Source organism: Salarias fasciatus, chromosome 10 (assembly GCF_902148845.1).
Source record: "Salarias fasciatus chromosome 10, fSalaFa1.1, whole genome shotgun sequence".
Lineage (NCBI taxonomy): Eukaryota > Metazoa > Chordata > Actinopteri > Blenniiformes > Blenniidae > Salarias > Salarias fasciatus.
The window spans coordinates 26,160,224-26,185,562 of record NC_043754.1 but is presented as its reverse complement, the minus strand read 5'-3'; the positions used below and the strand labels follow the sequence as shown (position 1 = coordinate 26,185,562).

General features: G+C 48.7%; 1 protein-coding gene across 4 annotated transcripts in view; it reads right to left on the bottom strand.

Moving 5' to 3' along the window:
* Positions 1 to 1,735: 1,735 nt before the first annotated feature.
* Positions 1,736 to 25,339, bottom strand: part of clip2 (CAP-GLY domain containing linker protein 2) — a 33,732-nt gene continuing 10,128 nt past the window's right edge. For 2 of the 4 annotated variants that reach the window (XM_030100155.1, XM_030100156.1), the window contains 16 exons: positions 23,034 to 23,542; positions 20,560 to 20,684; positions 19,715 to 19,928; positions 17,346 to 17,543; positions 17,154 to 17,257; positions 15,330 to 15,390; positions 12,249 to 12,299; positions 9,751 to 10,053; positions 9,104 to 9,637; positions 8,967 to 9,024; positions 8,808 to 8,891; positions 7,503 to 7,659; positions 5,314 to 5,473; positions 4,972 to 5,160; positions 4,577 to 4,636; positions 1,736 to 4,524 (listed from right to left, as the gene is read on the bottom strand). In XM_030100155.1, coding sequence (XP_029956015.1) covers positions 4,501 to 4,524; positions 4,577 to 4,636; positions 4,972 to 5,160; positions 5,314 to 5,473; positions 7,503 to 7,659; positions 8,808 to 8,891; positions 8,967 to 9,024; positions 9,104 to 9,637; positions 9,751 to 10,053; positions 12,249 to 12,299; positions 15,330 to 15,390; positions 17,154 to 17,257; positions 17,346 to 17,543; positions 19,715 to 19,928; positions 20,560 to 20,684; positions 23,034 to 23,542 — 2,831 coding nt within the window. In that variant the 3' untranslated portion in view covers positions 1,736 to 4,500. The remainder of the gene's footprint in view (positions 4,525 to 4,576; positions 4,637 to 4,971; positions 5,161 to 5,313; positions 5,474 to 7,502; positions 7,660 to 8,807; positions 8,892 to 8,966; positions 9,025 to 9,103; positions 9,638 to 9,750; positions 10,054 to 12,248; positions 12,300 to 15,329; positions 15,391 to 17,153; positions 17,258 to 17,345; positions 17,544 to 19,714; positions 19,929 to 20,559; positions 20,685 to 23,033; positions 23,543 to 25,339) is intronic. The other 2 variants (XM_030100157.1, XM_030100158.1) reach the window with 2 other exon arrangements.

Below are 25,339 nucleotides of genomic sequence, written 5' to 3'. Positions count from 1 at the left end.
CCTGTTTTTTTTTCAATCACAAATACATAAATAAATAAATAAATAAATAAATAAATAAATAAATAAATAAATAAATAAATAAATAAAATAATGATATATAGAGAGCAATAATTCCAGAATGTTTTATGGTTCTACAATTTGTGAAAATTTCAAAATATATGGAAGATTCCTGAATATGTAAAAGTTCCAGAGGTAGAGAGAATTCTGGAATATTGTAGAGTTCTAGATTATGATACTTCTACCATTTGCGAGGGTTCCAGACTTTGTCAGTTCTATGATTTGTGAGAGTTCTCTCAGAGTTCTTGAATTATTCAGTTTTCCAATATGTGGAAGTTCAATAAAATGTCAGTTGTCTTGTTTTCCAGTGTTTGTGAACATTTGAGAAGTGTAGAATTTCTAAGTCCTGTTCTTTGAGAGACTTGTAGAATTTGTCAAAATTGTAGAATGTTTTATAATTCCTAATTTTTTAGAATTGTGAGAATTGGATGATACATGGAAGTTCTTGAATATTTAAATGTTGTTGAACTTCTGGAACATCTGTGAGTTCTAGATTAGAGTGCTGTTTCCAGACTTTCTGGTTCTGTGATGTGTGAGAGTTCTGGAATGCTCTGAGAGTTCTGCAGTTATTCAGAACCGTGAAAGTTGGAGAATGTGTCAGAACAGCAGGGTTCTCCAGTGTTGGAGAACGTTGCACAATTCTAGAACTTGTAGTACGTTTTATTCTTTGTCACACCATGGTTGATGGTAAAACTGTAGAATTTCTGAAAAACTGCTGAATATATGGGAGTTTCTGAACACTGTATGTAAATGGTCTAGAATTACAGATATCTCTGAAATGTTTTCAGAGATTTAGAATTTGCGAGGGATCTACAATATCTCAGAGTTCCAGATTGTGTGGGATTAGAGAGAGATCCAGAATATGTGACAGTTTTAGAATTGTGCTTTGTGTCAAAGGAGAGACCTAAAGAGAGAACATATAAGTTCTGGAGTTTCAAAGAGTTCCAGAAAGGGACATTTCCATGATGTGGGACAGTTTGCTCATCTCGGAGTCCCAGATTGTGATCATACACCTGAAGTCTGTAAGAATTATATAATCTGAGGGTTCTAGAATGTGTCAGATTACTGAGATCCAGAAGGTGTGATGGTTCTGGACCTTTCCAGAGCGTAGAACCTGCAGCAGTAGTGGAGTTTTCACGGTCTTCTAGACAGTCTTGAAATGTCCCTCAACACCACCCAGGAATGGAAATGTTTGATTTCCATGTATTTGAATGAGCACCCTGTGAAAGGGTTAAAATCTGCGCCTGTTCTTCTCATCTGCTGTACTTTCTGCTGGCTTTTGCAAATAAGTAATGACTTACTTATTTAAATGTCATCGGCATAACCAATCTGCCCTCAGGCAAAAAAAAAACCGGGACGTGAGGATAAGACCTGACATTTGCCAAGGCCAACAAATAAAAAGTGAGATATCCGGAGGTTAGAAATCCAGGGATTGTAAATAAACATGCAGTGTCTGGAGGTTTCATCATTTTGATTTCAGCTGTGTGTGTGAGCGGTTGGGAAATGGGTAAATAGTTCTGGTTTCTGGCTGAATTTCCTCTTTGCTGGCACCGAATCTGACGCTCCGTTGAATGAGCCGTGTGGAAACACTGTGATTTCCCTCACAAACACACACACACACACACAGAGGTGACAGAAGTATGAACGAGTGTGAAATAAAACACTACCAGCACTTGCCCACATTGTTAATATTTAATGACTCAATCTCCAAAACCATTGCAGCAATAATCCAAAGGGTACAAACCCTCCAGCTGAAAAGGCCATGTACAAGATCAGCTGGAGAACAGCTTTTATCTGAGCTGACGACACCTGCCCTGTGGGAGGGGTTTCAGTTCCTCCGAGCTCGCCGCACGCCACTCACCTCTGTGATCACCAGACAGGATCTCCTCATGCAGCGGACAAATGGACAAAACAACATTTGGAAGACTTCGGAGAAGAAGTTATACGAATGAAATCCGGACGGGATTGATCCGGGGCGCCGTTTGGGTTTCAGCTCCGGTCAGAAGACCCAGCGGAGGGTCGGTAAAGCAGATCCATTGACTCCCAGGGCCTGTCCACACGGCAGGGACTCCAAGTGAAAACATGGGGGTTCGTTTACACGACAACACTGACAACACGGCTTCAGTCCAGATCCTCCTGGTCCTGGTCCAGAGCCTCCTGGACTTGCTAGCTTTAGAGTAGACAGTCACTGTAATAACCGCTTACAAAGTCCTGTGTTCTCTCCCATTGTTAATGTTTCTAGCCAATCAACAGCACCTACTTGTGGCCCGGCATGCTCACTACATCGTCCACAGCGTCTGTGCTGTTTGTGTGTGAACGTATATTGTTTTCAGAACGTGCCGTGTAAACACGAGGCTTCTCACAACGCGTTTTCACTTGAAATGAGGCGTAAACAGGGACTAAGGTGGGACCGCACAGGATGCCACTTCACATCACGTACAGTTCGTCAACACTAACACACAGATGGAATCCAGGGTAAATAAAAGAAGAGGTGTGTCGGACCAAGGTCAGAAAAAGTCTGGAATGATTCACAATATGCATCCAGCAGGACAGAGATGAGTTCAGCAGGCCAGTCAGTCTCCAGTCCAAACAGAGGAGTCCACCAATGTGCGAAGGACGAAGGGAGGTGGTCTCAACAGTCACCTCCGTCAACACCTGAAGAGAGGATTGGTAGTCGGATCGGAACCTTCAGTTCCGTTACGGATATACAGACGTCTGAGTTCAGGGTGAGTATACAGTTACGTGCTGGGTGACTTTCCATTGATTTTAATTGGTGCTAAAGTGTTGGTTCAGCCATATCTCAGCTAAATCAGACTGTTTAGAAACAGTACTTTGACTTTAGTTACTTCTACATAAAAAAAGCACTTTAGTGATGCTGATTTTGAAAGGTACAGTGGTTAGCACCCTGGTTTTCACAGTAGGAGCTACCATAAGAGGGGGTTTGTTTACTTGACAACGGTGCTCGGAGCCTCTGAAATTGCAACTTTATGCAAATACTGTGTGTTTTCACTCAAAACAAGCTGGTAGTGAAGCTGATAACAGCAGTGAAAGCTAACAAACATCTATGCATGCGACCTCGTGAGAACGGGCACAATGAAGGCCACGTGTTGAAAAGATGATTCCAAGCCTCAGGAATGTTTTAAAGTACATTGTGAGATCGTCTGTTTGAAGGTTAGCTCTAATTTGGGAGCGTCAGAGAACTTCTGAGGACACAGCAGGAAGAGCAATAATCCCCACCAGAAATGACCACAGTCATCTGGTTAGCTTATTCTGGTCCTGTTTGGGACAAAATGCCTCGACTGGATCAAAATCCAGACAGCAGATAAAGTCTGTAGTGAGCCGAAAATGAAAGAAGCATCGTAATGAAGACCTTCAGTGTGAGTTTTCTCAGGACCGGGTCGGGTGAGGTACTGCTGGCACTGCGGGATTTTCAACCCCGCACACTGCATCGGCATGTGGAGGCGGCCATTATTCCACTGGACTCCGACGACGTAGAGAAAACCACTGAAGTCGACAAGCTTAACGGCACAGGACTGTCGTGAGTGGCAACGAAAGGCTGAAACTGAAACACTGACTCTGCTGCCACCTCGAGGCCACAGATGGTATTACTGACATCATACGTACTGCAACTTTAAGCATGGTTACTGTTGTGTAGCATGGCGTTTCCAAACTGACGTTTCCGTGTGAACGTGGGACTTTTCTGAAACTTTTTCACCTGAAGCGCTGCCGTGTAAACGGGGCCTCATGTAGGGCCAAAACAAATCAACCTGAGCAGCACCATGTGAGACACCCCCTCCAGAAAAACCCCTCATGAGCAGGAGTTCATGCTTGAGATTTAATTTTCAGTGTGCATTACAGCAGGAGTATTAAAAGGTTGCTACCAATCCTCACCAGATATTAAAGGTGACAGTTGAGTCGGATCCCTTTAAAAAAAACAACAGAGTAATCCCTTAACGTGTTGCCGAGTGTCACCTACAGTACTGAGGATTATTATTACAAAGCCGAGGAGCAAAGAAAAAGTAATAAATAAAAACAAACAAAGCCACAGTTCTTCTGATCTTCACGGGGTCGTTGTCCGTTTGCTTTCCAAATTGTCAAAGAGTTTCTGGGAAACTGAAACTCTTCTAACTACCGTAAAGCATCAAAAGTTGCCGTACCGATAATAGATCTTCATGTCCATGTCTTACTTCCTGTCTATACTATACTTTATAGTACTTTAAGCGGTCTTGGTGATTGGCTAATAGGTGCTTTCTGCGACGACACATAAATTCACTGGAGACAGAGGTCAGCTCTTTTGGTTTTTTTAACTGTAAACTGAGAGGTTCTTCTTCTTGGTCGCCCGTCGCCGGATCGGGACGAGTCGGACGGACTTCTGCACGTCCCGGTCCAGGCTGGGTGGGGCCAGCGTCCCAGCCATGTCTCCTGCTCAGATCAGTGTTGCTCCTAGGAGAGGGGGGAGATAAAATGCTTTCAGGGAAACACAGCCAGTTTTTGGCAAAGTTATTTGAGGAATACTCACGTCTGGAGAACAGTCGGACTCCTGGTGGTGAATCCCATTAGCTGAATTGGCACCGTGTGCCTAGAAAACAGTCACAGATCCATGAGATTGACACGTTTTCATAGGAATACCATACGTGAGATGGTGTTGTGTTTGCCTTCCGGATCCAGCTTTGAGAGTTTTACCTCAAGCAGAATAAAGTTGAGATGTTTGTTTTAAAATATAGAGAATTAAAGCTGAAAGTGGTGAGTAATGGCCTTCAAAGTTGCATTTACACAGTCACAGCCGCCTTGCCAGGTGCTGGATCCTCGTGGGGGCTACTTGGGGTTCAGGGACTCGAGGATCAAACTGCCAACATCTGGATTCCCAGTTTATTTCATTAAAAAAACAAACAAACACACTTATTAATATTTTACCGGGCTTTTTTCCGGGTGTTTGCGCATGGCCTGGACCAGCTGGTCGACCTGCTGATTGTGTTCCAGGGCGTTCCTCAGGGCGTCCTCCGTGCTGAGCAGCCGCTGCCGAAGGCGGTTCACCTCCGAGTCCAGAGCCGAGGGATCCAGCATGGAGTACCGCCGGTGGTCAGGTGAGGACCGCTCCCGACCCTGAAAGACACCAGGCGCCAAGTCTAAGGCTCAGAATCTGATCGGGAATCAGCTACATGTGAATAAAAGCCCAAAACACTTCTACTAAAAACGTTTGGCAACGTTTAGCCAGCAGGCCGCATGCTGAAGAAGCTGCTCCCGCTCTGGTCTTACCAACAGCAGCAGTTTCTCCCGCAGGGTCTTGATGTCGTCCTGCAGCTTCTGCTCCTTGACCTTCCACTCGGCCTTGTGCACTTCCCGGTTCAGGTCCTTCTCCATGTCCCGTGAGTGACGGTGTGACTCCAGGAGCAGAACCCTCAGCTCGTTCAGACTCCTGTCGGCACACAGCACCAGCAGCGGAGTTTTAACATTCACACTCAACTCCATCATACATGGCTGTCGACTCTGGCCGCAGGATCGCGAAGACGGCTCCACTCTCTCGGTATGTGCCGGACCGGTAGGCGGATTGTTCCTTTAGTGCACATTTGGCTGGTTGCCAGTGAAACAGAGAACCTCGTAAACACAGGGCAGCAGGCTGCTCCCACCTGACAGGCATGGCTTGAGCTCTTTTAACATCTGGCACCTGCTTATTTACCGAGCTGTTTACTTTTAGGAGAAGTCTCTCTCCAGTCCACATAACTGGAGGTGACAACGGCCAGGCTTCAGTCGCAAAGAGGTGAGTCCTCTACTGCCTGCTCTCGTGGCGTTTTCTGTCCTGCTGGTCGACGCTGGTCGGGGTAAACCACCACGGTAACTCACGCTGAACAGCAACAATCAGTTAAAAAGAAATCTTCATTTACACAAAACCTGCATGGAAACCTGGTTAAGAGCTGCTGTGAGCATTCACACCTGCAGGGGGCAGTGTGAGGAGAAGCGTGGAGCCAGGCCGGCCAATCAGAACCACATACTGCCACGGTGGACATGCTAGTGCGCTAGCACCGTGAGCAAGATGAGGGTTTTCCACATTATTCCTGAAATATCACCGTTTTCACTGTCGTCCAAACGGAGCGATGGATGAAAATAAGTTCTTTCACATCCAAACGTGGAGCGATTTCACCGTTTCTGAGTCCTTGATTTCAACGTCCCGTCGAAACTCCACCACCCATTCTCCCAGTTCAGCGGCGGACTCGAGTCAATGAGCAAAAAGTTTCAGGATAACAGGAGAATTTCAACATCGATCATCACGTCAGGTGTCAAGTTTTAATTAATGATGTAACAGATGACACACACACACACTCACACACACACACACACACACAGAGTGTTGTAAAGGTAACGTGTGACGCAGTAGATAAATAATCCTGTTTTGGATGTGTTTACTCCACACTGAGGACTGAATCCCCTCAGCAGTTCAAACCGGCTCTCTTCAAGCCGAGTCGTCATAAAAACCAACCGCCTGCCGCTTCCTTCCCTCGTCAGGCTCCGTCTTCACCTGAACCCGAGCGAGGCTGGAGCTGCTGACTCAGCTGACGGCCGTCTGAGGATTTCACGTCACCCGCTGTGAGCGATCGATCGGCGTGATGGATGGCTGTTTGTGCTCGGATTTTTATCACAAGCTTTGGGGGAATATTTGACAGCGAGCCAGCGCATGCTGCACATTCCGCTTTGGGAGAGTGTGTGGGAACAGCCGAGCGGTGGGGGGGGGGGCAACAACAAAGCCCCGGCAGATGTCCACCTCTCGGGGGGGGTTGCACTGAGTTTCACCAGCCTCCAAAGTCAAATTCACAAACTGAGCAAACCTGATGTGACTTCTTTCTCAGTTTTTGACCCACATGTACTCACAGTTTTATCTTCATTATCGTTTATCATCTCTGCTCCTAAAACATTAAAGCTGCCAAGATTGCTCTTTTATCTATTTTACACTTTAATGATCTATTAGATTTCAACGTGAAGACCTGATTTTAGTGAATATTGCAGTTTTATCGTTTTACAAGGAAAAGTGTCCACTGCATCAGTTTTTATCAAGGACTCACCTCAACTGCTTCTGTTAGAAATAAAATACCTTCATTATTAACACAAGTGTCAAACATAATTCTTTGCTGAAGTAACGGTAAAAAAGTACAGCTTCTGGATATTACTCATGCAAAAATGATGAAAAGATGCAGATCAGGATTAAACTTCTCTAATACAGGTAACTAAAATGACCCCTTATTTTCATTGTATCTGTGCTTTAGAGTGGAGTTTTACTTTATTAATCCCAAACTGGGAAATTCCGAACACTTTACCCATTTTTTATCCAAGCAGACAAGTGTGAAGTTTGACTGAAAAGCTCCAATCAGACGTTTCAGTATTTGTTATTAAATGCAGCCACTATTATGAGAAATAAACTGTCGAGTAAAGAATCAGGGTATCTGATTTTTCACCTCTCTTTCTTCAGCAGCTCCTGGCTGATGCTGACCAGCTGCCCAGATGCATCATGGGACTTCTTGGTCATGGACTCCAGCTCCGCCTCCACGCGCATCTTCTCCCGGGCCAGCGCCTCGGATTTCTTTTCCCCAGAGCGAACTTTTCCCTCCAGAGCTGGAGAAAGATGCATTTGACACTCAGTAAACACAAAAAGTGTAAAAATGGACGCGAGCGCCCCTAGTGGTTCCAGTTCGTACTGCAGGAGAGACCCAGCAATTAAAAAACTGAACATTCATCCAGCATTCCTTAAAAATAAAGAAAAAACAATATGGGACTGTGTAAATATATGTTCTTATATTGTAGATGCATTATGTGTGTTTCACAGTAGTCGTTGCCATTAAAACGAGTCTGGAGAGTTTTTTAAAAATATGCCTTAAAGAATTATGATGTAAACATGAGAAGCTTCCAGTGTCACAAATACCTACAGTAGAATTAGTTTTGAGCGTCTACACACCGTAAACAACAGGTACAATGTAGAAAAGCATCAAGTAGTGTCATCCAGTGATAATATGAAACTATAAGCTACTAAACAGGATTAAATACATTAAATATGTATTAAATATTCAGATTATACTGCATTAGTTCACATTTATGTGTTCGGGGTGTCAGAATGATTTTTCATTGCAGTTTTCTTATTTATTCTGTATATTAAATGTAATTCAAAGAGATTTGTTTAGTTTCCAGCAGAAAATCATGTTTTTTACTGTTTACATGAAGAAACCAGCTGCATATTATTCATCTGTCTGAGTAACTTTTGATCCCACGGGCAATAAATCAGGATTAAAACTGATTAAAACTGACCTGAAACCACTTCAGCTTATCAAACTGGGTTCATTACAGTTCAGTAGTAGAGCTACATGAACAGACGTTCCATGAATAAATGATCCTTCTTGAAGGAAATCATCAGACGTTCACTTTGGATTTTTTACTAATCATTCCGATCTGCTCGGCTTTGATCAATAATTTCTCTTAAAAGTCATTAAAACTGAACGTTTCTTCAAATATTCCAATAAAACAAAGTGATGAAGCTGTTTTTTTTCCATATTGTTCTTTTCCTGATCTTGAATTATTGACGATCTGCTCTCCGAAGCGTGTCGATCTGATTGTCTGAACTACAGCAGAAACTTTTCAGCAGAACATCCAGACTTCTGAGCTCTGATCCAAGACAGAAGACGATGGGACACGAGGCTCTGGTTCTTTTTAAATGTTGGAAATTCAAGGGGGGAGTGGAGGAACCCAGACAGGCCCCCAGAGACGTTTACCTCCGACCTGCGACTTGAGGGCTTCCACCTGCGACGTGAGCGTGGACACCTCCTTCTCCCTCTTCAGCAGCTTCTCCATCGTTTCTGAGGAGAAGCGACCAGACTGCTCAGGCATCGAGAGGGGAGTCGGTCTGACGGGAGAACCGAGGAGAACCAAACCTTCGATGTTCTGCTTCAGCTTCATCTTCTCGTCTGAGATCTCGTTGTCTTCGATCACCTGGAAGAGCGAGAGGAGCGCGTCAGGCCGGGACGGGGCTCCCGGGCGGGGCGGGGCCGTTTGCGGGCGGCGTGCTCACGTTGGCGTCGTGCGACGTGTAGCGGTCGGCCTGGACGGCCTGCAGCTGGTTGGCCGTCACCCTCAGCTGCTCCTCCAGCCGGCGGATCTCCTCCTGGCTCTCCGTCTGGGCCCTCTGCACCGCCTGGTAGTCCCACGTCTTCTTCTCGGCCAGCTCCAGCCGCCCCCGCAGCTCCGCGGCGCTCCGGTCCGTCTCCGCCCGGAGCCTCTCGGCCTCCGCCAGCCGCCGCTCCGCCCGCTGCAGCCTCTCCGCCGCCTCGTCCGGGGCGTGGCGGCCGCTCGCCGGGCCCTCCCGGGCCTCGAGGAGGCGGGCGCACAGGTCCTCGCGCTCCTTGGTCAAGATGGCGGCCTCGATCTTGTGCTTGGCCTTCAGGTTCTCCACCTCCAGCTGGTGCTCCATCTTCAGGCTCTCCAGGGCCGTCCTCAGCTCCTGGGCGTCCTGCCGCTCGCCGTCTGCGCCGCCGCCGCCGCTCAGCGACGCCTTCAGCTCCTCCAGGGAGCGCTGGTGGTCGCTGACCAGGGTGTCGAACTTGGCCTGCAGAGGAAGTGGGGTACAAACGTCTGCCTTTATGCCTGAAGGACCCGGAGCGACCCGGAGCGACCCGCCGCCCCGCCGGCTCTCTGAACCGATCCGCCGCGGCGCCGTACCTTCCAGGCGTCCATCATCTCCATGTTCTCCTTGGTCGCCTGCTGGACTCTCTGCTTCAGGTCGCTGATCTCCTGGTTCTGCTTCTCCACCACCGCCTTCATGGACTCCACCTCCCGCTGGCCGGCCTCGTACCTCCCCTTCAGCTCGCCGCCGTCCGGCGGGGCGCCGGCGTCGGGCCGGCTCTCGTCGGAGTCGGCGCCGGACCCCCGCAGCTGGACCCGGAGGGTCTGGATCTCCTCTCTCCGGAGCGCCAGCTCCTCCTCCAGCTGCACGATCCGACTCTGCTCCTCCACCGTGGTCTGCTGAGGAGAGAGAGAGAGGGAGGGAGAGAGAGGGGGAGGGAGAGAGAGAGAGGGAGGGAGAGAGGGGCGTCCCTCAGCAAGGTGAACGACAACAGAACCACAACAGCCGGAGACTCGGAGGCTGGCGGAGAGCAGAGACCAGCCTGAGGAGGCGGCGGAGGCATCCAGTCGACACACAGGACGGAAGTACCCAGAGGGCGAGGACAGCGACGGCTCCGCTCCTTCTCCACTGTTTCAGAGGTGTCCCCCCCCCCGATCCGAAGCTGCCAGCTGATCCCCCCCCCCCCCGACACGGCGTGGCCCCAGCAGATGGCAGACGGCGGTCATTAGCCGCTCGCCGCTGACCTCAGTCCGGCGTTTAGCGACTCAGATGAGGAGATCTAACGGGCTGGTGAAGGTGAAACGGAAGAAACTCAGCTCAGGCGAACCTTCAGAAGCAGATTCAAACTCTGTATTGAAGGAAGTCCAGATTAGACCAGTGCAGCTGGTGTAGTGGTGAGCACTGTCGCCACTCGGCGGAGGAATCCTCGGTTTGATTCTGGGATTCACACAGCGTGGTTACTGAGTTACGTTTCTATTATTTCTGACATTAACACGGCAGACGTTCAGAGGATTAAACACACTATCTGTTCTATCTAATATCGAGGCTATCAAACATATATGTTTGATTTGAACAGGACCAGCATCAATACTGGGAATGGTCCGCTGGTTTCTGCTTCACTGGTTTTTTTTTAATTTGAGCCAAATTTGAGCCAGGGTTAGTGGGTTTAATAAAGATGTGAACAAAACGGTCAATTTTTCGCTGTTTTTCATGCATATAATAATAATAATAATAATAATAACAAATTTTATTTATCATGCACTTTACATTTGTAAAACAAATCTCAAAGTGCTACAGTGGAGTTAAAAACAACAATGACAAAAGTAACAATAACAATTTCTGTAAAATTTGAAGAAGCAGTCACATTTTCACTTCTACATCCTGACATCTTGAAATAAAGGAGACATTTTAGGCTAGCTGTTGATCTGGACCAGGCAACGTTATCACGGGCGTTCTGCCATTTCTGCCGTTTCTTCATAGACGGACGCTGCAGCGTGAACACGATGGTGCACAGCTGTATTTCACACTGACGATGTAATTAAATATCCTGAAATAACTTCTAGGGTATTTCGACAACTGTAGCTTCAATAAATACAGCTGGAAACGCTGCCGGACTCAGGCGCATCCACCTTCTGGCCACATGGGGGCAGCACATCTACAAATCTTTGCGGTTTGCGGTTATAACCTCCAACTTTTTTCTGCTTTTTTCGATTCCCAGCAGCTTCCGATCGGCGCCTCTCACTGCATACGGTTCAACCCGTCCCGTCTGCCGCGCGGCGCCGAGCAGATGGCGTGCGCTGGATGGATCGTGGCATTTCCTCAGTAAACAGATGCCGTCTTTCGCTGGCGACAAAGTTACTCAATTAGGTTTTCGGGGCTGAAAAAGCCAAAGGCTAAAAGAGGCTAAAAAGTTGGGGGAAGGAGCGCTAATCACCACGTGTGACTCACTCTGCTGTTAAGATGATGAGAGCTGCTGACGCTGGTCTGCGTTTCGCAGCAGATCAAAGTCCAGATCAATCATGGCGGTCATTAGCTGACCCGCCGTCCTGCGGCTGGAAGACACGCCAGAGTCATTATTTCATTTCCACCAGAACACAGAGTGAGAAGGATCAAAGCGTCGCTGTCCAAATATTTGTGTCTCGCTGTTTGTGCAAAGAAGTGGAAGAAGAGAGGACGGAGCAGCCATTCTCTGATCGCCTAGAAGCAGCCGAGCAAACATAATGAAGCCCACCACCAACCGCGCACACGCACGCACGCGCACACACACACACACACACACATCCAATGAAAACAAGGAGATGAAGCAGGAGGACCTGCTGCATGGCGCACAGATGTTAATTTCAACCGTCTGGGGAGAAAAAAAACAAAACAATAAAAAAAGACCTCAGAGTAACGAGCTGATTGATATCAGGCACCTGAGGAGCATTCAGATTACAGCAAGAAGGGTAAACGAGCGGAGAGAGGGAGAGACAGGGCGAGTGGATTTAAGGTTAATGTCCTAAACAGCATCTGAAGTCGATTTGAAGTCGGGAATTGAGAGAGCTCAGCGGCAGATCAAAGTCCAAACAAGATCAATTCGGTCTTTTTTTTTCACCTTGGTTCTTTTCCCCAACCTCAACGGTCCTGCATCATGATTGCATCTTCCCTGTTGGCAAAAGCACACCTTACTGCGAGTCGCACCGGACGGTTTTTCAAAGCGCTTCGTTTTCACTGAAGCCTGAAAACTGAGCACGGTTTGATTTGTGGGAGCGAGGTCCGCAGTTTCTATATGCTGCACTTCACAGGCCATCAGTCCCGAAAGCTGCGACGCCTGGAGAGAGCAAAGGACGTCCTGAACTGACTGCAGAGAGCAAAGGACGTCCTGAACTGACTGCAGAGAGCAAAGGACGTCCTGAACTGACTGCAGAGAGCCAAAGACGTCCTGAGCTGACTGCAGAGAGCAAAGGACGTCCTGAACTGACTGCAGAGAGCCAAAGACGTCCTGAGCTGACTGCAGAGAGCAAAGGACGTCCTGAACTGACTGCAGAGAGCAAAAGACGTCCTGAACTGACTGTAGAGAGCAAAGGACGTCCTGAACTGACTGCAGAGAGCCAAAGACGTCCTGAACTGACTGCAGAGAGCAAAGGACGTCCTGAGCTGACTGCAGAGAGCAAAGGACGTCCTGAACTGACTGTAGAGAGCAAAAGACGTCCTGAACTGACTGTAGAGAGCAAAGGACGTCCTGAACTGACTGCAGAGAGCCAAAGACGTCCTGAACTGACTGCAGAGAGCAAAGGACGTCCTGAGCTGACTGCAGAGAGCAAAGGACGTCCTGAACTGACTGTAGAGAGCAAAGGACGTCCTGAGCTGACTGTAGAGAGCAAAGGACGTCCTGAACTGACTGCAGAGAGCAAAGGACGTCCTGAACTGACTGCAGAGAGCAAAGGACGTCCTGAACTGACTGCAGAGAGCAAAGGACGTCCTGAACTGACTGCAGAGAGCAAAGGACGTCCTGAACTGACAGCAGAGAGCCAAAGACGTCCTGAGCTGACTGTAGAGAGCAAAGGACGTCCTGAACTGACTGCAGAGAGCAAAGGACGTCCTGAACTGACTGCAGAGAGCAAAGGACGTCCTGAACTGACTGCAGAGAGCAAAGGACGTCCTGAACTGACAGCAGAGAGCCAAAGACGTCCTGAGCTGACTGCAGAGAGCAAAGGACGTCCTGAGCTGACTGGAGAGAGTACTCTCTTAAGGAGGACTCCAGGACAGAGCAGTCTGAAAACGCTCAGGTAGAACCAGAGAAATAAATCTGCCATGTGAGTATTCAACTCACATCACCACATTGCACAGACTGTTGGCCACTCTGCTCTCGGTAGTGTGGCTGGTCATGCGACTTATAATCAGAAGTGACGTTTAAAAGAGAAACATCAAAAGCAGGGTTTAAAGAAAAAATACTAAAGAGAAAGAGAGCAGACAAGAAGTTCAGAGAGTTTGAGAAACGTGTGAAGAACTGGAGAAAGACTTTGTTTATGATGAAGGAAATAAAGAATCTCGGGTTAAAAACTGAGGAATAAACTGACAGTTTTGAGGACAGTCGCTGCTGGAACTGGATTATCTACACTTACATCTGGACAAGAAAATAAATGGGACCTCAGGCTTTATTTTTGCCTTTTTATGACTTATAATCTGGGAATTACAGAAGTTGCTTCACAACTGTCGGAATTTATACAGCAGTTTACCATCTGTGAACACTAGATGTCACTGTACGACAGCAGAGCGCTGCTACAGGGTTAAACTGACAAAGGCCAGAGCCGAGGGAGGACCTCCTGGACTCGCTCTGGGTTGAAGGTCTGAGGACTCCTGAAGAAACGTGAAGCGCTCAGGCTGAATGCTCGACGCCTCGCTCTCCAGCTGATTTTAAAATCTGATTTGCTTGATGAAGACTGTGAATTAAAGGCTTCAAACAGCCTTTAACACATAACACTAATTGAAGAATGAGTCTCAGTCAGAATCCAGCAGCTTTGATGTGATTTTTATAACGAGACTGCTGAAAAAATAAAAATAAAAAATAAAATAAAAAATCAAGAGGAATCATCCTGTCACATGTCTGGAGATAAAAGTTTCCTCATTTTAAACTCTCAGTATTCTACAGAGATGAAAATCAGCCTTCAGATGTGAAAGTAAGTTTGAATGAAACTCAGTGAGTGGAAGAAGAAAGGGGAGAGATGCTGGAGTGGTGTTTTCAGATCAGAGGGAAGGGAGGGGAAGGAGAGCGCACGAGGTCCACTGCAGAGGATCACAGGGAGTTTAATCGTATCTGTCAATAACGGAGGGGATTTGTGAACAGGCGACGCTGAAGTCGCTGATCTCAGGACTGCAGTTCAGGAGAATCTGTGTTTGTTGCTGCCTTACTCGACTGAGGGTGGACCTTGAGTGTGAGGGATGCGGGTTTGAATCCCAGTTGAGGGAGCAGTAGAAACGAGCCAAATTTCGTTAACTTCAGGAGCATTAATAGGACACTAAAGTGAGAAGTGGCTTCAATGCCATCTCTGACCACCAGGTGTCACTGTACAGCAGCAGAAAGCTGCAACAAAACCTCCGTTGCTGCCGGATCTGCCCGGCAGAGAAACAGAAACAGGGCGGACAGTGTGAGAAACCTGTGAGAGACTCTGCGGGATCAGGGCGGTTTGGATTAACGGCGTTCCGTCTGGGCGAGCTGAGCTGCTGAGGAGCTGCCGTCACCCTTTACTCTTCTCATTACTCTCAATAACTTTTTAATTACGCTGCGAGCCAGTCTTAGTCGTATAACAATGACTTTCAATTTTCTGGTGTAAACAGCCTCCGCGCTCCGATGGGAGGATACAGTGGAGGGAAACAGTCACGCGCGTCTGGATTAACGCTTTCAACAACTTAAAAACATCCTCTGCCTCGTTCGTCTGTCAAACTGAAGCATTTCTTCATCGTTTTCACTCCTCAGAGTGAAACTTCTCAGAGTTTTTCATGTCAGACATCTGAAACTTGAAGGGATTTTCAGACTATCAGAACCTTTTCCCTCATGAAATATTACAAATGCGCACTGAAATCATTACAATCATCTGAAATCAGTGAATAAACTCATCTCATTTCATCTCTCCATCCTGTCAGAGAGAAAACACATCTTTTATTCCATGCTTGAATAAACCATCCTGGTAAATACCTCCAGGTCTCCCTTGGTGATGGATTCCTCCTCCACCCTGAACTGCAGGTCCTCCACTTTCCTGCAGACACACACAGGACCAGGACAGTCAGGTAAGCACACAGCAGGGGGCGCCGGCACCACTCTTCACAGTCCGCTGCCCCCGAATGGCAGACTGTCGCTCAGCTTTATGTCCCAGCAGTGCTGATGCTCCCTGGAGGAGCCAGAGGCGGAGTCTGACGGAGACACTGGGAATGTCAGGACACCTGAGGTCGACATTATGTGAAAGTCTTGTTTGTTGAATTGATGCTTTGATCATTAACTCTGTCATTTGAGATTTTAGGGAGATTTATAAGTTTCACGACAACATTTTATCCATCTGCTGACGCACCTGTGCAGAACTGCATCCTCACTCCTCAGCCTACAGTAACCAGCTGTTTATCCAAACTAAAGATGTATTCAAATGTTGTCAAATCAATCCCACGTTTGAGCACAGGGTGGCAGCACTGAGCCACCATTTCTCCGTTTAGCTGTTAGTTGATGTCAAAACCTTAAAAACTCATTAAATGTACAGATTGGTGTGAGAGTCTTGCACTTCTTTTTTGGATTGAATGCAGGAATAAATGCAGTTCACTGCTGACGCCATCTAGTGGCGCAAAGTGGGATTATGAGAAAGATAGACCTGAAGCTCGTCTGTTGACTTCACTAGAACCATCTCTCATCAAGGTAACACTTTCTGTTGACTGAAGTTACATGGAGGAAGATGCTCTATAATCTGGAGGTTAGAGGAGGAAGATGCTCTATAATCTGGATGTTAGAGGAGGAAGATGCTCTATAATCTGGATGTTAGAGGAGGAAGATGCTCTATAATCTGGATGTTAGAGGAGGAAGATGCTCTATAATCTGGATGTTAGAGGAGGAAGATGCTCTATAATCTGGAGGTTAGAGGAGGAAGATACTCTATAATCTGGAGGTTAGAGGAGGAAGATGCTCTATAATCTGGATGTGAAAAGAGGAAGATGCTCTATAATCTGGAGGTTAGAGGAGGAAGATGCTCTATAATCTGGAGCTTAGAGGAGGAAGATGCTCTATAATCTGGAGGTTAGAGGAGGAAGATGCTCTATAATCTGGATGTTAGAGGAGGAAGATGCTCTATAATCTGGATGTTAGAGGAGGAAGATGCTCTATAATCTGGATGTTAGAGGAGGAAGATGCTCTATAATCTGGAGGTTAGAGGAGGAAGATACTCTATAATCTGGAGGTTAGAGGAGGAAGATGCTCTATAATCTGGAGCTAAGAGGAGGAAGATGCTCTATAATCTGGATGTTAGATGAGGAAGATGCTCTATAATCTGGAGGTTAGAGGAGGAAGATGCTCTATAATTTGGAGGTTAGAGGAGGAAGATGCTCTATAATCTGGAGGTTAGAGGAGGAAGATGCTCTATAATCTGGATGTTAGATGAGGAAGATGCTCTATAATCTGGATGTTAGATGAGGAAGATGCTCTATAATCTGGAGGTTAGAGGAGGAAGATGCTCTATAATCTGGAGGTTAGAGGAGGAAGATGCTCTATAATCTGGAGGTTAGAGGAGGAAGATGCTCTATAATCTGGATGTTAGATGAGGAAGATGCTCTATAATCTGGAGGTTAGAGGAGGAAGATGCTCTATAATCTGTCCAGATTATCAGATTATAGAGCATCTTCCCTCCACTGACTGATGTAACCTCAGATGAATCAGAGTTAAAACAGTGTTAAACTGGCGCTACACACAGATTTCTGTTAATCTGCGCGACCTTTGACCTCCTGTTAGATAATGTGTGGACGTCGTCTCCAGGTGTGACGTTACCTTTTCTCTTCCTCCAGCTGATTGGCCAGCTCCAGCTTATCTTTCTGAGTGCTGGCCAGCTGACCTTTGACCTGCTGCAGGCTGCTCTCGTTCTCCGTCACGTACTGAGGACACAGAGGGACAGCGGGACGAACCCGTGAGAAGCTGCGGGACGAGGAGGGGCGTGGCCGGGCGCGGCCGCCGCCCTCCTACCTGCAGGTGCTGCGTCTTGAGCAGGCTCAGCTCCTTCTCCACCTCGCAGATGTGGCTGGTGGCCTTGGCCACCTCGGCCCGCTCCAGGTCGCGCTCGGCCAGCAGCTGCTCGATGTGCTGCTGCTTCTCCTTCAGCGCCTCCTGCAGCGCCGTGGTGCCCGAGATCTTGCGGGCGTAGCGGGACGACGTCTCCGTCAGCTGAGAGGGCGCAGCGACAGACACGAGAGGGGAAGCAGGCGGAGGGTCAGCAGATCTGTGGCGTTCCCGTCCTTCCGGGAATTTCTCCGACTTAGTTTGATTCCAGAAACGAGCCGGTTTTTAATTCAAGGCGAAACCAATGTTTCCTTTCTGACTTTCTGGCTTAATACTCCTGGCTTCTGATTGGCTCATGTATCACCTATTGTTAGGTCCAATAAGATGAATGCACATTAGACTGGGTGGAAATATCCTCCTGGTAATAGAGGACGGTCCTGCTGTAACAGTAAATATGGAAAATACACAACACATCTTTCCCTGCTCTCTGGGTCTTAATGCTGCTTTGAGTCCTTCGTACACGGCGACGCCACATTTTTCTTTTTCCTGGTGTGATGCCTCCAATCTGCTAAGGTAATAACAGAATATTGGCTTCAAATAGTTGATTAAAACGAGCTCCAGAGACAGTTTTTAAATGAGATGGAAGGATGAGAGGCTGTGTGAAGAATAGCATCAAACTACACTATCAGCTGACATTTCCTCATCCAGCATCCATCAGGACAGAGCTGGACCACGTGTTTCTCAGTCATTACAACTAGACTGAAGGGTGCTACACATCGTCCCGCCACTGGAGGGCGCTGTTTGAAAAGATTCCAGCTGTCTGACTCTTCATGCTGGTTTCAAACTTCAGGGTTTTGGGTTTTTTTTTAATAATCTAATGATTACAGAACATTATCATCAAGAAAAACTCAGTTTGAATGAAAAAAGATGAAAAATAGCATAAAATGTTTGATGACTCGAGGTAAATTACTGTAATAATGAGAGGAAACAAAAGAAGCATCGACTACTTTTAGATTACAGCATTCATTAATCCAAGGTCTCTACCTGAGTGTAGAAACTTACTTTTGTGTCATTTTATAGTGTTTATATCTAAAATATTCCATATGTGTCACAATCAACAGCTGCAAACAGAGCAGGGAGAATAAAACGTCTTCTGACTCATTTTAGGGTCATTTCTGACATTTCCTCTGTGATGTCTGAACGGAGGTTGAATTCAGTCTCAGCAGGAAAACGACAGATGAGACCATCGGTCCTCCGGATGAGTCCGGACGGACGAGCCTCTCCCGCTTTATTAGCTCTTAAGAAAATGAGAGTTTTCTGTGCGGCTCCGAGCCAATCAGGCGGAGTAGAGCCGGAGCCGGGCGTCCAGGACCTGGCCTGGGACCAGCAGCTGGAATCGATACCAGACGCTTCATCCCCTCAGGTCCTGCAGCGGACCGTCTGCCAGGACGCTGCTCCTGAGACGGGAAACGCAGCGTCAGAGAGCTGGTTATGGACCGCTCGGCTGATCACTCAGCGACAGAGCGCCTTGAACGCCATCATTCTTCTGCTTTAATCTGATGTTTTTATCTTCCTCTCTTAAAGAGAATATATACCTTGGTTCATCATCAGTCAAACACACTTCACTTCAGCTTCCACAGCCAGCCCAGGCTCACCGCATCGGTAAAATAGAGTCAGAATAACCTTAAATCTAAACTTTTCTTTTTCCTGCCACGGTACAAAGTATACTAAAACTAAACAAGTACTACCGTTAATGTAACGTTCTGGTGTAACATCCAGTGAAATATGTGTGGAACGTCTCCTGGAGCTGCTGCATTCTGGGTATTTTTCCACCCTGCCCTGACAGCACGGCAGCAACAGAAACCAAGGCGCCGAGTTCCCACTAGAACACGAGAAAACTGGGCTTCAGCAGGTCTGACAGGCGGCATGGTTCTGCTCCGGTCCTGCTTGTAGTATTCTACTGATGAGAACGTGGTGCTAACATGAGACTAGTTAGTCACAGATCACTGTTATAACGCGTCGTCCCAGTCCTGGGTTTATTCAGTTTTTTACTGACAGTTTCTACTCTGATCCAGTTTGTGAAACAATCAAATGTTTCTTGTTTTCTGCTGTTTCCTCTCAGATTGTTTGGATGGATTTTGAAGTTTGTATCGACTTCTCGTCCTCAGACGCAGAGCTGCAGCATAAACCAGCCTGTTTCGGGTGTGATCTGCTGCTTCTGCCTGCAGACAGCAGCGAGGCATCGATCCTCCTCCCCAGACAGCACATCCAGCTTCCCTTCTGTTTTTTATCTCCCATAACGCCAAGGAGTTCCTTCGGCTCGGCCGGAGTCTCACCAGTCCGGCTCGGCTGGGCCGGCCGCCCACCGACGAGGCCACCGAGCTGACGGAGCTGATGGAGGAGCTGCTGGGGCTGTGGGCCAGAGACGACACCCCCATCGCCACCCGCTTGCTCTTCTTGGCCTTGGCCGGGCTGGTGGACGGGAAGCCGATCCGGATCACTTTGTGGATCGGAGCGAACAGGCCGAACTTAGGGAGGCACTGGAAGTACCTGAGAGAGAGAGAGAGAGAGAGAGAGAGAGAGAGAGAGAGAGAGAGAGAGAGAGAGAGAGGGAGAGAGAGAGAGAGAGAGAGAGAGAGAGAGAGAGGGAGAGGGAGGGAGAGAGAGGGAGAGGGAGAGAGGGAGGGAGAGGGAGAGAGAGAGAGAGAGGGAGAGAGAGGGAGAGAGAGGGAGAGGGAGAGGGAGAGGGAGAGGGAGAGAGAGAGAGAGGGAGAGGGAGAGGGAGAGGGAGAGAGAGAGAGAGGGAGAGGGAGAGGGAGAGGGAGAGGGAGAGAGAGAGAGAGGGAGAGGGAGAGAGAGAGAGAGAGAGAGAGAGGAGAGAGAGAGAGAGAGGGAGAGAGATCCAGTCTTCAACATTCCCTTTCAGGTCTCAGCGTTGTGTTTTGTTCATTGCTCTTAAGAAATCTTTCTATTTTTTTCAAATCAATGCTTTATGTGAATTTTTGACACTTCCCTCAGTGTTTTGGCCGGCCTGGAGCTGGAGTTTATCACTTGATTCAGAATAAGTGGTAATGAGGCAGAAATAAGCGTGCATGCATGTTGATAACACTGATAACAGGGCGTCCTCCTAATGACGGGGCGAATGTGCCGGAGCAGCAGGAGCCCCAGAGCGTGTCGGTACCTGGTCCCCGCCACGGCGCCGTCGTTCTTCCCCAGCGGCTCGTCCAGCTCCACGCCGCACCACTCCCCCTTGGCGAAGTCCGTCTCGCCCATGTAGCGGATCACGCCCATCTTGGAGCCTCCGACCTGCCGGCAGGCGAGCAGAGGGCTTCAGCAGGGTGAAGCCGAGGCCCAAGTCCCACATTTATACTCTTCACTCTGTTCAACACGAGTCCAGCCGTCCCCGATGGAGGAGCCGAGGCCGCCACAGCGAGAAAACGCAAACTCCACACTGGAAGATCCAGGAGAAGATGGATCATTTCCGAAAAGTCTCACATTTACACGGCAACATGCTGACAATAAGCTCCGTTTCCATGGTAGCGGCAGAAACACTGTAAATGATGTAGTTAGCATGCCGGGCCACCAGTTGGCGCTGGTGGTTATTTTTGTGATAAAACCTGCACTCTGTTTGAACGGCGGAAAACTCAACTCCTCTCAAACGCTGCGACAGGAAACAGCAGTAGTAAACGCATTGGCACATCTAACGCCCTCGTTTTCAGCATTTCCACGTAAAGAGACGTTTTGCCGTGGAAACGCAAAACTTTTCTGAAACAAAAACAAACGCAGCGTTTTAAAATGAAACAGCCTGAGTCTCAGCAGTCAGCACCAACGTCAGCTGGATTTGTTTGTTTTAACTTCACTCTCCTGAGGACAGGAGCAGTCCTCTGACTCACTGCGCCCCCCTGTGGCGATACGGTAGAATCACAACCCCGATCTCAGCTGTTTCCGTAGATTTTCCTCACTGTATCACCTCAAAAGAAGCCGGCGCAGCACAGGAAGAGCGATTCCTGAGGGAAAACATTTCTGTGGTGAAAAATGCCTCTAAAAATATAGAGAGAGGAATGAAACATGCACTGTTTCCCTGAGCTGAACGCCGAGCTCCGTCTCGCCGCTGCGGTGCCGCATGGAGCTTTTCTTTCATAAACTCTCACATTTCTGTGTGATTTTACTGCCTCCACTTTCATTCTGTACTGTTTATTGTTCAATAAATTGAATAAAGTGTGTATTTGGGAAGTTTTGGCTCCCAACGCTCAGTAAACTTGCTTTTATGTTCATGCTCAGAGGATCTGACGGTTTCAGCTCCACACGCTGTAAGAGTTCAACATTTGTGGCTCCAGGAATGTGAACTCGGACTGGAGAGGAAACTTTCCAGTCAGCAGCCATAAATCCTGGAACATCAGTCCTCACAGCTGTGCATGTGTTGGTCAGATTAACCCACTGCCTGCTGGGAGTATAACGGCTTCAGCCCCACACACACACACACACACACACACACACACACACGAAGAGGAGCTACAGTCCTGACAAAACGCTAAAAGTCTTTTTTTTTAATATTCTAGAAACTTTTATCGGCTCACATGTGGAGGTTTTTTTTAAGGTAATTGTACTTCCTGGATGAACAGGAAGTGGAGAATCGATGAGTCGGCATTCAATAAGGACGGTAGCGCATCCTGGAAATCCCTGGAATTTCTGGAAACGAGTGAGAAGGCTGCGTGAAGCGTTTTCGCTGGTGTCACGATAAAACACCGACACGGCAGCTTCCAGCTCTTCCCTCCATCTTTCCGAACGGAGAGCAGAGCCCGGAATCCGCCGTTTAACCTCCGAGGTCTTCAGGCAGCAGTGAAAACCACACACACATCAGCAGGGCGGCGTGAGGAGCGAGCGCGGCATCTCCAGACCTCCGAGCAGCACGCCGCCGCCGCTGCTCCCCCTGCTCCTTCGGAGCGTTTGGAAGGCGGTGTTGTGTTTCCAGAAGCTTCTGAGTGGCAGCGCGGCCGCCGCACTCAGATGGATTACCCAGGATTCACTGATCAATGTGTCAGCAGTGGGCGCTCCGCCCTTAAGTGCTGAAAGTAATCCGGAGTGATTTACAGTATTGACCAGGAGGAAGGCTCCAGCCTCACGTGAGCCGAGGTCGCGACCCCTGCGCCCGTCAGCGAAGCAACGTGACCCCCGACTCAGACTCACCGCTCACAAAATAAAGGAAAACACACATTTCTGTCCCAGTTTCCCCTCAGAATCCACATCAGGCTGAAGGTTCAGCATCAGCCATTCACAATACGACGCCGGCCCTTTAAGAGGCAGCAGTACACACCTCAAACATGGCTGAAAACAACGACGCAACTCACTTCAAAATCTTTCTTTAAATATGAAAGTAGCAGCTCTGAATGGACATAAACATTCTGCAGAGAGCTGACTGGAGCCACTGAGCAGCAGCAAGGCTAAAGAGGCGTTCAGGGACGCTTTGAAGAGTCGAATTTTGGAGATTTTGCCATTTTAGAGAGGCGTTCAGGGACGCTTCAGAGAGTTTGGAATTTTGGGGGCTTTACAGAGGCGTTCAGGGACACATGACAATGACGAGCGACTGTTTGCACGTTCCTCGGGGAGCCTCCGCCTGCCCACGGCGAGGCTCCGGTCTCAGTGACGCCGACTCACCAGGACTCGGTCCCCCACCCGCAGGTCCTTGTCTCCGCCCTTCTTGATGGAGCCGCTGTCGGACATGTTGGAGCCCGACTCGTTGCCGGTCTTCACGGCGCTGTTGAGCAGGCCCTCCCGCAGCGGCACCACCACCCGCTGGCCGGCGGGGGCGGCGCCGCCCTGCTGGGCCTGGTTCTGGTTCTGGTTCTGCGCGGAGTCGGTGGAGTGGCTGTCGCTGCCCTCCCCCGCCGGCTGCCGGGTGAGCTTGGAGGGCCTGGTGAAGATGCCCTGCAGCGGCTGGCACTCGAAGTAGCGCACGCCGCCCACCGAGCCGTCGTTCTTGCCAACTAGGTCGTTGAGGATGACCCCCGCCCACTGGCCCGGGGCGAACTGGGTCTCCCCGAGGTAGGCGATGGCTCCGGGTTTGACGCCGTTGACCCAGACCTGCTCGCCCACCGTGTAGTCCCCCAACACGTCATCGCCCTCCTCCGAGATCTTGGTTGGGGTGGTGGGCTTGAGCGGAGCGCCTGGAACAAACAAGGCATTGTGGTGTGAGACGCCGCCAAGCAGCCAGAAGCCAGAGACCAAGAGACCATGAGACCAGCTCCAACTGCGAGGACGGGACGAGGAACTGTAACTCCCGTACACAGGAAATCAAACATTTCAGGCTTTTTCTCATGTTAATCCTCTAAATTCAGCCTGAGAGGCACGGAAACTGATCATGAAGTGATTTAAAAGATCAGAGAATCTGTTTAACTGGAGGAGTCATGGCAGAAAAAAAACAAAGACTATTAACTAGAATAATCCAAAATCAGAAAGAAGAAAGACTAAAATGGTACTAAATGAAGCCTTTAAATCCCATTTTAAACACATTTTCTGAGACAAGAGTTCTCTTCATGAGCCGTCCGGCTCGTAAAACACTGAGCACATTGTGAGGAAAGCTCATTCAGAGCCCAGCAGAAGCTCCCTGACACCACACACACACACACACACACACACACACACACACACACACACACACACACACACACACACACACACACACACACACACACACACACACACACACACACACACACACACACAGCTGTAAAACATAATAAAAACACTGAAAAAGTGATGCCAGTTCGTGGAAGATTAGACCATCCTTTAATTCCTGCATGAAAAGTGGGTCAGAGAGACGGTCGGTGATTAACCTCACCATGATATCACACACACACACACACACACACACACACACACACACACACACACACACACACACACACACACACACACACACACACACACACACACACACACACACACACACTTTTGTTTTTCACTGTGTCCAGTCGCAGTGTTTCCATGGTGACGGCATTGAAGCGTTTTCAGAAAGTAGTGTTTTCATGTCTCTGAGCACCGTTTTCTTGTAAACAGACACTCAAAACACAACGACAGTTCTGTTTTGCCTTTGAAGCCGCTGTGGAGCGACCGGGGCCTCGGCGTGAGCGGCGTGTTGACGGCGTGGTCCGAGGGAAACTGAAGTATTGACGGTTTAAAGTCGGGAGCATTTATCAATCGATGATGTGTCCTGATGGATGGAGGAGTGACACGTAGCATTAGCATTAGCGTCACGTCAGGGAGTTTGACCCAGATTGGGCTGTAGAGGCAGAAACGTTTCACTCTTGTCGCGACATCAGGCTCCGTCTCTGACCGTCGGCACCGCGGTTGAGGAAGCAGCTGTTCTGCACATGCTCAGCAGCATCGCTGTGACGGACCTCACAGCGCCGATCGGCGGATAAACTCAGCGGAGTTTTAAACCTGAGGGAGTCGCTGAGGCAACAGGAGCCGGGGGGGGGGGGGGCCTGGAAACAGCCACTCACTTCCTCTATTGTGTGGGTCCACCTCCCACCACCATCTGAATCCCCCCATTCATCAGCTGGGCACAATGAGAGCTGCACAGCTCCGCCCCCTCCCCCCTCCCCCCTCCCCCTCGCCACCGGTTCCCATCGCTCCCTGCAGGACCTGCTGCTCTCTGGACTCCACTCCTCCACTGAATGAAGCTGGCTGAACAGATGGACGAGGTCCGGCCTCCACGTTTCAGGCTTTTCATCGATTTGCTGCTTTTACATCCAGACACACGTGAAAGTGTGACAGACCCCCCCCCCCCCTCCCCCTTCCCCCCCCCACCCGCCCCACATTTCAGCTACAAACGGCCTGTTTTAAGGAATCCGGCCTCCTGCTGCAGTGGAGGCTTCAGAAACTCGTCACTTCACTCTGTTCGGATCCTGACGGCTCCTCCTCAGTCCAACAAAATAACTTCAACTTTCAACATCTGGCGC